The sequence below is a fragment of the Aspergillus nidulans genome, chromosome III, assembly GCF_000011425.1.
Source record: "Aspergillus nidulans FGSC A4 chromosome III".
NCBI lineage: Eukaryota > Fungi > Ascomycota > Eurotiomycetes > Eurotiales > Aspergillaceae > Aspergillus > Aspergillus nidulans.
In genome coordinates, this window is record NC_066259.1 from 112,348 (window position 1) to 126,391 (window position 14,044).

General features: G+C 50.9%; 6 protein-coding genes across 6 annotated transcripts, besides 1 other annotated feature; 2 read left to right on the forward strand and 4 right to left on the reverse strand.

Annotated features, from left to right (window-relative positions):
• Nucleotides 1-14,044: part of a sequence feature (contig 1.85 1..34531(-1)) that runs on past the window's edge.
• Nucleotides 147-794, forward strand: ANIA_05063 (uncharacterized protein; the record flags this gene model as incomplete). Its single annotated transcript, XM_657575.1, has 1 exon — nucleotides 147-794. One exon carries the CDS (start codon nucleotides 147-149, stop codon nucleotides 792-794), a length of 648 nt encoding a protein of 215 aa, XP_662667.1.
• On the forward strand, nucleotides 1,235-2,896 carry ANIA_05062 (DUF3176 domain-containing protein; the record flags this gene model as incomplete). The annotated part of the gene is made up of 3 exons (XM_657574.1): nucleotides 1,235-1,237; nucleotides 1,717-2,353; nucleotides 2,394-2,896. 3 exons carry the CDS (start codon nucleotides 1,235-1,237, stop codon nucleotides 2,894-2,896), a joined length of 1,143 nt encoding a protein of 380 aa, XP_662666.1.
• ANIA_05061 (protein xgeB) lies at nucleotides 3,482-6,492 on the reverse strand (the record flags this gene model as incomplete). Its single annotated transcript, XM_657573.1, has 7 exons — nucleotides 3,482-3,519; nucleotides 3,733-5,457; nucleotides 5,508-5,561; nucleotides 5,615-5,855; nucleotides 5,926-6,124; nucleotides 6,184-6,328; nucleotides 6,384-6,492. The coding sequence occupies 7 exons, from the start codon at nucleotides 6,490-6,492 to the stop codon at nucleotides 3,482-3,484; spliced, it is 2,511 nt and encodes an 836-aa protein (XP_662665.1).
• Nucleotides 8,671-9,199, reverse strand: ANIA_11457 (uncharacterized protein; the record flags this gene model as incomplete). Its single annotated transcript, XM_050611545.1, has 3 exons — nucleotides 8,671-8,697; nucleotides 8,740-8,887; nucleotides 9,189-9,199. 3 exons carry the CDS (start codon nucleotides 9,197-9,199, stop codon nucleotides 8,671-8,673), a joined length of 186 nt encoding a protein of 61 aa, XP_050467562.1.
• ANIA_05060 (uncharacterized protein) lies at nucleotides 9,904-10,996 on the reverse strand (the record flags this gene model as incomplete). The annotated part of the gene is made up of 2 exons (XM_657572.1): nucleotides 9,904-10,079; nucleotides 10,141-10,996. 2 exons carry the CDS (start codon nucleotides 10,994-10,996, stop codon nucleotides 9,904-9,906), a joined length of 1,032 nt encoding a protein of 343 aa, XP_662664.1.
• ANIA_05059 (uncharacterized protein) lies at nucleotides 12,324-13,781 on the reverse strand (the record flags this gene model as incomplete). Its single annotated transcript, XM_657571.1, has 4 exons — nucleotides 12,324-12,844; nucleotides 12,887-12,960; nucleotides 13,024-13,508; nucleotides 13,572-13,781. The coding sequence occupies 4 exons, from the start codon at nucleotides 13,779-13,781 to the stop codon at nucleotides 12,324-12,326; spliced, it is 1,290 nt and encodes a 429-aa protein (XP_662663.1).

Genomic DNA, 14,044 nt, shown 5'->3' on the forward strand with positions numbered 1-14,044 from the left:
GATTCATACGTCATCTCAGCACCGTCTGTCAGTATCTCTCCCGAAAGCAAAACAGTCAGCTCTGATCAGAGCCCGGAACCTGACATTCATGACCTACGCCTGGAAGGTGCAGTCCTCCATCACGTCCTCAACTCGCGTTCCAAAAAATGGGGGTGATCTATCGCTGCACCTACAACGACGAGGCCACGTGGCAGCATCTTAAACAATGGATCGTCGATGAGAACCGGGAAAGCATAGCAACGTCAAAGGCACCCACACTTATCGATAACCTCGACATAGTCTTCTTCGAGGACCGGGCGCGCTTCGACGGGGCCTCGCGCGACGAACTACGGGTTCATTTCAAGGAGTGGCGAGCAGACCAGTTTACCAGGCTGGGACCTGCGGATCTGGAGGTGATGCGAGGTACTCGGCTCGGCGAATTGGTGCCTCGGATTACCATGGTGCATCCCGAATTGATGGGTTCGAGGTTTCAACAGTTTATCGAGGTTGATGAGGAGTCGCTACACAGTATGCGCGAGGGGTTCGACGAGCCCGTTAGACCGTACGGGACCGGACATGTTGATTTGGTGTACGCTGATTGGCCGCATGACCTAGAGGACTCTGATGAGGATGAAAGCCAGGAGGAGTATGAAGATTATGAGGTCTTTGAGCCCATTGATGGGTGTACAGAGGAGAATGTGGGGTGGATGAAGGTGGTGGCTACTGGGCTGGGCCCGCCCTTCTTCTTCTTGTCGTATGGCATCGAATGGTGGCAAGAAAGTTATGTACGACCGCCAGACGTTCTCTATATCTGAGATGCCAAGACGAACTATATGAGATGGCCGCATAGGCGCCCAGAGGACTCGGGAGGACTAAAGCATACTGCCTACATTCCTGAACCGCTTGCAATCAACAAACATCCTCATCACAAAGTAGCCTGCCTGAATAGTTTTTCCAATCCTTCCTGTATCTTTCATCTTGCCGTGCCCGGAACAGCTTGCACATCCCCTGATCAGGGCTCAAAATAATACTTCAATTTTGGGATCTGAGCTTCGAGCTGCTTCAGCTCCTTGAGGACACTCTCCCACATTGCCGAGTCGAACTGATAAACTCTGTTCTTCCATGCGCAATATACCTTCTCATAAACTGCGGTGCGCGCTCGGAGACCTGTGAAAAATAGTATGCATCTATAAAAGTCAGAGGCATTGCTTCACGTACTCATTTAGGGAGTCGAAGGCATACACATGTCTTCCCAATGGTCAGCCAGCCTATATTATATCTGCCTCGCCAGGGTCTGCAGTCTTTAGAGTTTGGTCGCGGCCTCATCCTTGGCTACATTATAAAGAGTCGCAACAACGTTGACGAGCTTCTGACTGACCATACCAACTTAGCAAAGGCATACAATCGACTTCGATTTGCCGTATCTCAGTCTCTTGACTCGGTTGAGCCAGAACACCGGGACCAGCTCCTCAGTCCAAAATAATCCGCACCGCACGAGTTGGAGCGCTGTTTATCCTTAATACGTCAGAAGTAGGGCTATGAAATTTTCCTCCTACAACCCAGTGTTACAGATCTCATAGGCCAGGCAGCTGAAGGACCTGTGTTGTAGTCAATGTCATTGATTTCGACGCTCATGCCATTATTGTGCAACATAAAGGAATTCACCCTCTGCATCTTACAATCTGTCACAGACGTCGAAATCTACGTTAGATAGTCTGATGCAGCGATTCCCATCAGACAGGCAGCGCGGTCCTGAGCCTCGTGGTATGGAAAGCGAACTGGGAGCTCTTCAGAATTCTGTGCGAAGGAGGCTCTGAGCAGGCTGCTGATCCAGCACCCTTCAAATACAGGCGCCGTCCCATATACTCTCCCAGCGAATGGCTGTTCGAGGGCATGAGCTCTTTGCTGGCCATGGTCATAGTCATCACGATAGCTGTTATATTCTGGATGATGGATGGAAAGCCCCTCAAGGAGTGGAGTGGCCCCGTGTCTCTAGCCGCAACTATCTCAATTCTAACGACCGCCTATTCATCAGCATTGATGCATAGCGTCAGTTCCTTTATCAGACAGCTGAAGTGGCTTCATTTCAAGGATAAGCCACGGAGACTTTCTCACCTCGAGACATTCGACGAGGCGAGTCGCGGGGTCTGGGGGGCCCTCTTGCTCCTCACGAATGTCAAATGGAATCTAGCCACTCTCGGAGCCATCATCACAATCTTGCGACTGACGTTCTCGGCGTTCTCACAGCAAGCTGTGCAAATTGCGCAGAGGGCATCGACGACACCTTCCGATATCAATAGTGTCGCCTTTGGATACGCGCACAATTATTCTCGGGATTTTAGCAATTTTAGCACATATGGAAACACTGACAAAAGTAAGGGCATCTCTACATTCCAAAACATTTCAGCTTTTAGGACTTTCGGCTAAGCAACTTACAGAAGCGATCCCACAGGATCCCGATATGCAATTCGCTATAATCAAAGGTCTTTACGGAATTGATACGCCTGCTACATTCTCCTGCCCAAGCTCATGCCGCTGGGATGGCTCATATGTCTCACTCGGGTTTAAGAGCGCCTGTAAGAATGTCAAACAAGATACACTACGTTCGGCCGCCTGCGATGGGACAGAGCACAGGAACCGATGCAACATGACCACGCCGAACGGCGTGAACATAATAACGCATAGGATCCACACCGACGCGGCGACAAGCTATGTCATGAATACCACGTCGACACTGGAGCCATCTGCTGAGGAGAAATTGCTGGAAATAGCGCGGTTCGGCATCTATCGGTCCTCGCCAGACGGCAATTTTAGGCAGCAAAATGTCAGCATTACACAGTGCTCGTTATATCTCACAGCTTACGAATATGCAAATGCGTTTGCCAAATTGCCAACGGAAGTCTCTTCTATTTCATAGAAACGCGCGAAGTTGGCTATCCAATTGGTGACCGCAAGATGGTTTTCCGAACAAACGAGACGAAGACCGAGGACAATCATACGATTCCGGCGCTGCAAATAGGCGAGTGGGATCTACAAGCTCTGCATAATTTTTTCCAATCCGCGACAATATCCACAGAGTGGATTGAAGGGAACTGGCAAAACCCTAACCCCGGTCATTCGGCTGCCTTGAAGGGAGACGTGGATATTCCGGCACGGTTCGACCACATGGCCGCTAGTATGACGGAGTATTTACGAAACGGCCCTAATAAGTTGTTAGCAGATGGTGTAAAAGTGGATTCAAATACCAGCCTCGGCGCGGCTGTGATCGGCCATTAAAGCCATGGAAAACATATGCAGAATGTCCTTTTGCTAGGTAAATTACATGTGTTGCCGTCTGAGGCAGTTCAGGGCGTAGTCCGCAAGACCGAGTCAGCGCTATGCAAGGCCCCTTGGGAGTAAATCAAGAACATGACACATGAACATGGCTTTTCTGGCTGCCCAGGTATGGGATCCAGGAACCCGTTGCGAGGCGCCACCGTGATCGGCCATGCGCCCAGGCAATCTAGCGGCCCCAGACCGCTAGGAGGACACCATACAACCCTAGTAAGAGTTCAATTGACATATACTTGTATTTAGCAATAGCTCAAAAGATATCTCAATTCCATAAGGCTACTTCATTGTTCTGAAACCGCCAAATAATTCATCTTACAGGTCCTACGACTGGGTACCTATCGAAAACCAGATCAGTATCCTGTAACATAGATTCGCCTCCTTCCATCCAACCCATATATCAGGAGTAAACTTCAAGCTTACATTGCGAGTAAAAGTGGTTGAAGAACGTGCATGTCCATCCAGAGGGACACGCAGTCGGTCCTGTGTATTCGCTGCCGCCGCATTGGCCGTAGGGCGAGGCGGTAGCAGTAGCTGTGGCTGTAGTGCTAGTGGTTGTCGTTGTCACTGTGGTAGTTGGAGTAGAAGTCGTCGTCAATGTCGTAGATGTACTCGACGTTGTTGCAGTTGTTGACGTTGAAGACGAACTTGGAGGTGAACTTCCATTCGGCTCCCCATAGAATATACCCCTTCCATTTGTCCCTACAAACACCCGTCCATAGTTCCCCATGTCCCCATTCACCACATTCGCTGACGCAGCACCGAAGCCATGCTCCGAATCGGAAATCATAGCCCAAGTGGTTCCTTCATCCTCCGTCTTAGAGAGCGCAGTTACGCCGTCTACAGTGAAGAAGCCATATATTACTGGATATGCGGATGTTGAAGAGGGCTTTCCGAGCCCAAAGCCCCAGCCAGCTGTACAGGAGCTTCCAGTCTTGGTAAAGGTGCGGCCATAGTCTGTTGAGTGATACAGTCCGGTATCGGTGGAGGCCCAGACATCACCCGCAAGCGATGGATGAGCGCGGATGGCGTTGACCGTGGAGCTAGACCCCAGCGTGGCGGTCTTAGTGAAGGAGGTTCCCGTGTTTGTGGAGACGTAGAAACTACCCGAACTGCCGCCGTAGAAGACGGTATTGTTGGCCTTGTCCGACGCGATGACCGCACCCGAGGGGAGACTTGTCACAGCGGCAAAGGTGGACTGATACTGTGAGCGGAGAGCGCCCTGGGTGTTCGACATCAGGAGGATGGTGTCGCCGTCTGCGGAGATGGCCACAGGACCTGGTCCTGTGGCCGAAGAAGCGGCGTAGTTGGCGGACCACGTGCGGCCAAAGTCATTCGAGAGGGCGACGGTGGGATCGTCGGCGTCAGTTGAGCCGGAGCGAACGATGGTCGCTGGATTATTGCCTGCGTAATCGAGGCCGTTGGTCGAGCCATAGGTTGGTGTGTGGTATGCCTGGGTTGGCGGGGTGTCGAGATCTGAGTGATAGAAACCGCCGACGTCATAGACAGCTGAGAGGAGTGGAGGGCCGCCCGGGGGCACGATCAAGGCCTGGACGGCTGTTTCTTCGATTCCAGAAGCCAGGCTCTGGAGGGTAACGCGGTGGATGGAGTCCCAGCTTGTGAGGTCGTGGCCGCCGTAGATCGTGGCGCCGGTACCATAGAGCCAGTGATTCGAGTCAAACGGGTCAATTGATAGTGCTTCGACCATCCAGCCTACGCGGACGGGAAACCCGTCTGTGGAGGTGGTGTCTTCGAGCCATGGCGCGTTTGACACCTCGTAGTCGTAGTAGTAGTTGATGTTGGGATAGCCATTCCATGCCCATATTGGGGACCAGTTCGCGCCGGAGTCAACACTACGCCAGATGAGCTCGTCGGGCCACCAGCAGTTCAGGGCCGCAACCATTAACGTTCCAGGAACCTTGAGATCGACAGAGAGACCACCGTAGCCATAGTATGTATCTTCCATGGACGTAGGGCTGATGTCGGTCCACGTTCCGGACGAGATGTCGTACTTGTGAACGGTCCCGTTCGTTCCGTCGTAAGGACCAGCACCATTCGAGTAGGAGATGTATAGTGTCTTCTCCGCTGGAGAAAGGACGCCTTTGTGAGGGAGGAATCCGTACTGTGGCTCGCCAGTGACCCAGTTCCCTGTCATGCATGTCAGTCGCTCAGCTCGTATACGGCTGATATAATCTTACATGTAGCACCAGCATCTTCAGACACAAAGACAGATTTACCAGTATCTGCTACCCCTGTTTAACCTTCAGCATCAGCTAGGTTAACAGGGAGCATAGAATCAACTAACCAACAAAGATCCTCGGGGTTGGCGATCCTGAGCTACCAGATGTAGAATCAAACGTCACCCATGCGATACCCACAATATCAGAAGTATAAGTCGAGCTCGAGTCCTGGAAGTACGTCCCCGTCCAGGTAAAGGAAGTGACATTGCTCCAGGTCGCGCCATAGTCAGTACTCTTCCAAAGACCGTGACCGCTCCTAGCGCCAAAGAAGAGAATGCTATTCTTATGAGGGTCCACCGCAAGTCTCTAGTTGATACAATCATTTAGCGGCTCTTCCTTAGAAGATCAAGTCAGGGCAGTATGATTTCGCGCTCACCTCACCCATCCCACGGCCAGGCATGTTCCCACCCACTTTAAACGGCAGCGCTGTTTCTGTCCAGGTCTCGCCTTTGTCCGTGGAGCGTAGTATAGCCCCGTTGCTCGTGTCCCATTCGTTGGTGTACATACCAACGGCAAGATACAGCCTGTTTGTGTCAACGGGGTCGGTGGCGAGCGCGTCCACACCCCATCGATTCCTGCACGATTGTCAAACCAACCATAGAACATCCATAGCGGAAGAAACGAGCAATGATACCAGTTACTATTACCCACAAAATCAGTCAGTGGCGTCCATGTATCGTCTGAGTTAAGACGGTATGCCCCGCCAATATCAGTGCGCACATATGCAAGTCCCTCTTCGGACGGGTTGAAGACGATGCCCGGAACGAAACCGCCACCACCTGAATGATAACTGGTCAGACCAAATAGTAGTTCATCATCACGAAACAGACGAACCTCCAGTGACGACATTCTTCCAGGTGTATGACTGTGACGCAGCGCTGTACGCTGCTTCTATGCATAAGGCAAGTCCAATGCCTAACACAGCGTGATTGGGCTTCTTCATGGTGACGGAATGGGATGAAAGTAGGCTGAAACGAAGAAGACATATCAATTCAGGTCTAGCTATATAAATGCCTTGCCCATCATGAGCTTGTATCCGTGAAGAACACGGTTAAAAGGCCGATGAGCCGTCCAACATGGCACGCATATCGAATGTGTTCCTGCAAAAATCGTCCACATGCAGATGCAGGTACTATATCGGCGTAGCTTCATTGGAGAATATTCTCCGCTTGAAGTTTTCTATATTAAAGAAGCTCAATAGTCGGCTAAGAATACCTTCCGGGTGCTGAACTAATTAGAAACGGAGCTGGAGCGGACACGGAGGAAATATGGCAGGGGATCATTTACGGCTTATCATCACATGTTTCCACCTACTATATAGGGCGACAATATACCTAGAGCTATATAAAATTGTACCAGCTGACTCCTCAATATATCATCTTTCATGGGGAATCCCAGCCCAATATATTCAACATGCTCCGTCACCAAAAAGTACACCATCCCCGCTGGAGACCATTCTAACATCGTAAGTCCTTCGGCGCCCCAAGTCTGCTCCAGTCCTAGTTCCTGCTTCGAATACTCATTTCCCCGGTTAAATTTCTCGTTGCGCGGCATATCGCTTTCTACTGACAAGCTACACATATTTCAGCCTACCCCGTCGAGTCAAGTTAAACCGCCGACAACTTCCTGAGCCCCCGGAGAGCAGGTCTTCAGGTGAAGAACTGGGAAGCCACTGACTCTAAGTCCCAAGGAAGCTTATGCTCGCAATTCGGCCGGGAATAGAGTTAGAATATGATCTCCCACGTAGGGTTGATAGTCCATGTGCGTTTACATCGAAGATCGAGTACCTTATGCCCATTGAAGGATTCTACAGCGTTGGCACATGGCACGCTGGTGTCGTTGAAAATCAACCTTAGCATCTGCTGTTGGCCGGCTTCACGTAGCTTCTATTTCTCGTTTCGGGAGAAGCAATCCGCGCAGGCCTGTTGGATAGGCCTGCAGAGTCGTTGTGCGAAGTTGTAATGCACAGGATATGGCATCTTTAATGGGCTCATGGGACAAAGAACACGTGGGTGGTATTATTGAGAAGCCTACATATCGGCGAAGAATGGCGCTCGACTCCCTTATGCTTCTGGCCTGCTTGGCCCTGCGGAGAAACAACTTCCAGCCCTAAAAACTTCATAAACTGGAAATAATACAGTGGCTTAGGGTATACGAACTACAAGACTGCGGGACCTATGCTCATGAATAGTTCGCAATCATAGCCTAATTATATTGGCAGCATAAGGGATATTGATCGGTAATCTATCAAGATAAGATTGGTTCCTCCAGCATCTCCCAACTTTGACCAACTCGACCTTCGGCCCGTTTTACGGTTTAGCAGTTATCACCATTGCTGGGTGACTTTCTCATTTTGATCTGCCATCGTCCACTAGTACGTTGCAACAAATGCAGCCAGCAGTGTTCGCAGCTCGGCTCGCGCAAAACTCTGGCCAATGCAGCTGCACGGCTCCTGAAGAAATGTTAGAAAGCATAGTTCGTCGAAGCACCGCCTGTTTGGTTGGGCTTCCCAGTATCCGCATCTATCCACCTTTCGGGCCTGAACTCGTGCGCGTTAGGGCTCCAGAGATCAGGTGCTTGTTGATTACACATGGTGCTATGGTGAGGACCGTGCCTGCGGCAATCGGCCGGCCGACGAGGTTGGTGTTGTGCTTACTTTGACGCGTTGTTGTCGCGTCAGATGGAAGATTACGGTGTATCCCGTTACAAATGCCGTTGAGCAGGGTTAGATACCCGAGAATAGCAGCGATGTCAAAGCCGGAGAAATCGGCAGGAAGCCTGTATCCCAGCTCGCAGACGTACTTCAGATGGGGTTGAGAGTGAGATAGTAAATGATCCAAGTGGAAGCTGATGAGGTTGTTTCATGCCCGTACACCGCATCAGCGATTTAGTAGTCATCAGGGAAATGATGGCGCCTCACTCACCCAGCAGCGATCAGCGTTAAAAGTTGGTCCGCAAACTCATGGTCGAAGTAGGGGTGGATATCTCCTTGTAGTGTAAAGCTAGTTCTTTATTTGAATGCTTCAGTGTAAAGTCCCAGCCTAGTCCTGCGATACCAATAATCTCCAGTGTAGTCTTTTGTGCCCATTCATCGATATCTATCACACCCGATTGCCAGTCTCTACTGCTTGGCGATGCGGTTCGAGATCTGTAAATCTCATCATCAGTATGCTTCGCCATTCTCACTTACTTGTCCCAGAAAAGAGGATAGAGCTGCTTGATCTTCCGGAAAGTAAAGCTCAGACACAGTGCTTCCGTTGAAATTTGTGGTAGCTTCCTTCAGCAACCACCAAGCCGCCGGCGAGTCCAGCTCGCAGGAAGCTCCTGCCACGTTCGGGCTTTGGGAAGTCGTAGGGGGCTGTAGCTAGGACGTGGGCTAATGCCTTTCCTAAGTGATTCAATAATGATTTGAGCGTTCTATGAAGCTTTCCTCGATTAGTGATCTTATAGTGATCTTAAGAAGCCTCGGCTCGGACATATGAGAAAGGTGTACTCGGGTACTGGTTTGAGCGTGGTCGATAGACCAGGGCAATATTGAACCAGGTGACAAATACAACGGGGCGACAGGTAATCAAGACCATGTAATTTCTATTTTGTATACCAATAAGATATCTGAATTATGTCTTTCCTGAACCTTACCTGATATCCATCGTGAGACGCGTTTCTCACTAGCGGCTATTCTATCAACTCTGCGATGAATTCAAGATGCAGAGATAAGGTCCTAAGAGCACTCCTGTCATGTTATGGATTCTTTAGTGGCTGCTGCACGGGCTATCTCGATCGTCTGCACCAGTAGGTTAATCGTCACTAGGGCCAACGAAAAAGTGAAAGGCAGATTAGGGCATATTAGGGCATATTAGGGCATATTAGGGCATATTAGGGCATATTAGGGCATATTAGGACAGATCTGCTGGCGGCGACCTCTTACATCCTCATTTGTACTTAGGGATGGCAGACAGTCTCTTTTCATTCTTAGATTATATAGACCTGATGTGTTCGGCGGGATCCAAAGGCCTGTGGGCTGTTCCGCACTATGATAGTTGATAACAATGGCTTCTGTTTATTACAGCAACATGATTCAGGCTTGTTTTGTCAAAAAGGTCGGGTCTTGGGAGGAATTCAATTCTTCTGCTTTCTTGCTTCGAAAGGACTTCTAGCTCACTCTCAGCTTGACATAGTAGATTCATCAGTCCCCTCATTTCCAACTCTTTCCCACTGGAGCATTACAGCGAGTCCTATCATGAGGCTAATTGCGTCAAGACTGCAGCATCACCACTACGCTCTTGGGCCATGTTTGGATTGCAGCGGCTCATATCAACTAATTATATTTATACTCTAACTAGTATGTACAGATCTAAAAAATCGCAAGCGCATTCGGTGGGCTCCCGACGCTGCCTGGCACGTTGAGCGGACAGCTTGTGAGCAAGAACGAGTATCGCTTCTTCTCAGCACAAAGCTTCGACAGCGCCTCAAGATCCCACAGCTCGCCGATATTCAGCCCGAACAGGCCGAGGAAGTACTGATGCAGCACTAGATGCCGTTAGCATACTCATAAACACAGATCCATCACCGACAGACAAGGCAGACTTACCCAGATCTCCAATCGACCCCTCTGTCCCATCTTCTTTCGACGGCGGCAGACACTCGAACGCGATGGCATCGCCCGCAACAGCCGCAAAATGCTTGTTCCAGAACCACTTCGCCGTAGCCTCGTTGCCTTCCACCCCGACAGTTCGGTGGCTGGCCATGCACTCTGCCTGTTTCTCTGGCGTGGCAGCTTCCTGCAGCCCCTTTGTGAACCCGGACCGGATGATGACAATATCGCCCTGGCGCAACTCAACATTCTCCCATTGAGCCACAGCCTCGAGATCGGCGACAGTGATTTTGTGCGTCTCAAAGGGAGAGTACTTCCGGCCGTGCGCGTCTGCGTACGCTTGGTAGTCGAGCAGGACACCGCGACCGACGAGGCCGCCGCGCGAATGCCAGTGGTCAAGCGTGGGCAGGTCGGTGTCTTTGTGGAAGGGCGCGTCTGCCTGCAGCAGCGCCTCCTTCGTTGGCTTGACTCCATTATAGCTGAACCCGGACGGCTGGTGCGCGAAATGTACCAAGCTATCCCACTGGCTGGAGCACTGAGTATTGAACGCGACCTCGTCGTCGAACCCATGTAACTTGAAGGGCGTGTCCTGGAACGAAGAGACCTTATGCTCGAGTCCCGCGCGCTGGAACCCAGGCTTATGGATAGCGTTGATGGGCCAGTTCAGCGAGACCGACTGGCCCGTCTCCGCTTCCTTCAAGGCCGCGCGCACCACAGACGGCGTAAGCAGGTTCAGACACCCGATATGGTCTTTCTTGCCGTCTTTGTCGAAAATACCCCATGCGCAGCCACGGGGCATGCCTTTGACGGGCGGGAGGGAGTCGTAGTCGGGCAGGTTGGTGTATTCAGACATGATGATGTTGTGATTGTAATATAATCAACGAAAGGAAGAAAAAGAGAAAAGATGAAAAGAAAAAGGACGCTCTTGAGAATCAATCTGGCTCCTAAATACCTTTCCCAACACTTCTGCCTCAACCCCTAACCCCTCATTCATCCCGTCGGCCGAGGAAGATCGTATCAGAAAGATCGTACCAGGACCATATTACCCTATTGCGTAACGATCAGGAGCAAAATATGTGGAGAAAGCTGGGTTGTCTGGACTCCACTTTGTTGGGATAGACCATACTGGTAATTGGTGGTGGAGTAGATCCCACACGCGAGCTGGCAACCCGAGCTTGGTTCCCAGTGAAATACCATGGAGTACTGCGAAGGACCCAAAAACTGGGTCTTCCAAGGCGCACTGAGCTGGGTCGAAGTCTAGCTACGCTGTCTTCCTCGAAACCACATATTGAATACATCTCCAGTCTATATTCGGCAGTAGTAATTCTTAATAATCCTGCGGAATGCTAGCCCCGAATCAATAGCCTATGATGTGCTTCCAGCCTATGCAGTACTGGCTTGGCATACATCGGTATCTCATCTAGTAAGATGAGTCTTGAGACTCGGGACACTTGTTCGGACCAGAGTAAAGAGTGGAGGCCCGGTGGATCATTTACTCTGCACTATTAGGGCATCGACTCTACCCCGCCATCAACCCCGCATTGTTCCCTCGGCCAAGGGCCTCGGTACAACCTTTGGCTGTCCAGCTTGCAGGGTTCCCTCCCTGTATTAGAAAATGTTAGAGCTGCTTTTATGGTAATACTTCATCCATTCGTCTCTCGTCTCATTGTTTTTCTTTAAAAAACAGATGTTATCAGTATTACTAGTAGTACCAGCACTACCAGTAAGTGCTATCAGTGCTATCAGTGCTATCAGTACTGAACTCGATCTCCAGTAACGATTATGGTCCTATAATGGCGTCCTCTGTATATCCAGGGTATAGTTACAGGACTAATTGAATCACTGCTTGCAAGTATCCATGAACCCATCCACCTAATGGACCCTTGAGGCTCATATTGAGGATTGACGCCAACTTGCGGCACATCACAAGCGCCCAATGCGCTCTAGTAATAGCCTAGTAGTACAATAGCACGATAGAATCCACTGCTATTGGAGCGGTCCGTTGCCGTTACACTGTGACCCCCGAACCTGGTGAACCTTGCAGCTGTTCCGCTAGACGGCGACTTGGCGGTACCCAGAGGTCTCATTCCTCTTTTCCTTTTTTTTCTTTTCTTTTTCCCTTTTTTGGGTTCCTCGATCCTATTTTATACTATATAATGGGCACTATATATCAACAGATCTTATACATGGCCAAGTTCCGCAAGCTGGGCTTCCGTGGCTCGTGCCCAGGAAATAGGGCTGGTTGAACCGCAATCCACCGTAAGCTGAGGCGTCTGCCGTCCATGTACCTCTTCAGGGATCTGCGGCAGCACGGTCGAAAGCGTACTCGTGGAACCATACTCTGCAGTCACTGATGGCGTCCGGTGCTCGCAAGGCTCTTCCGGGATCGGTGGCAGCGCAGTGATAGATTCGGTGAACCCGCTGTCTGTGGTCACGCATTTGACTGGGTTCTGGATATAGACTGGTCGGACAGGGACGAGCCCGATTGAACTAACAGATCTGGCCGGGCGGGGCTCGGCCCGTTCAACGTGGCTCTCATCCGCCCATACAGAAGACGGTATCGTCTTCATGCTGAACATTGACTTCATCCCATGGGAGAAGCCCCGCCGCGCGAGGAGGAAGATGCTGGGGAGACTGACGCTGATGACGGCAATGGGGATCTCGGATCCATGCCAAAAGATCGGAGCAACGGTGTTGACTGCTAAACGTTAACGAGAGAAGACGAAGTGCCAAGTGGACATACAGGTAGGATCCATTGCAAGGTGCTGGACGGTCCATGCTACTGACGCCAAACGTCCAATGGAGACCACCACCACGCTATCTCTCTGTCAGCGGTTTTGTGGTTTCGCTCAGAGTTAATCAAGAATAAGGGGAGCTCACAGATGGCCAAGAATGATGACGAGCACGGCGAGGAACTTGCGGGATGGTTTCATTTGCAGTCCCCAGAGGATGGGAATAGGCAGGACTAGGATCAGAACGTCGATAAACACGCTAGAAACTCCACTACCGAGCCAGATATCGGCCGGTCGGCGACAGTGGCCAGGCGTTGATTGATTCCACACTTTGGCAACTGGGGAGCACATGAAGATTACTGCGAGAATGGTGCCTAGCAGCCAGAGCACGTTGAACGCTTGGAGTGTCCAGAGAGAGTAACGGAACCGTGAGCGCGTCTGGGTGAACACTCGCGCGTAGAAGAACAGGGCCGAGGCTTTGGCTATTGATGCACCTATAATGAAGATGATATACACTGCCCAGAGGAATCTGAGGAATAGCGTAATGTTCTCTGGCAAGACGATCACCGCGTGACGGCCCAGGCCGAGCTGCACCATCTTGATGGCGAGGATACAGACAGCGGTATTGGAAACCTGTGCAAGATACAAATAAAGATTATTAGATAAACTACCACGGTGGAGAGGTCTGGAGCTGACCGTCGCTAAGAGTGCTGTCCAGTCATCCCACCAGAAGCGCCCGATTGTCCTTCTCCCTGGTCCAACAGAAGGCATGACGGCTCGCGACCAGAACCGCAATGCCACAGCGACTACCGGGAGGGCCAACATGATGATGAAATGAATCTGCAAGGGTGTACCGCGATCTTCGTACCAATCGAGTACTGGCGAGGCTTCGCTGACGGTTGACATGATAGCAGCATCGAGAGGGTCGGCCCCTATCAGACGCTCGAGGAGGAAAGGAGAAATAGGAGAAATTCGGGGAGATACAGGGTGACAAATTCAAGATACAGTACGATCCGACGGCTTCGGGAATCACGTCAACATAGGGTACACAGCATGTCAACCTGTTGCAATCTCATGATTTGGTCTGGTGGGTCTTTTGAGATTGTTTGATCGGACAGCATATTCGTCTGCATTATTGTTGGAAGGGAGGCCAACCGTTACTCATGAAA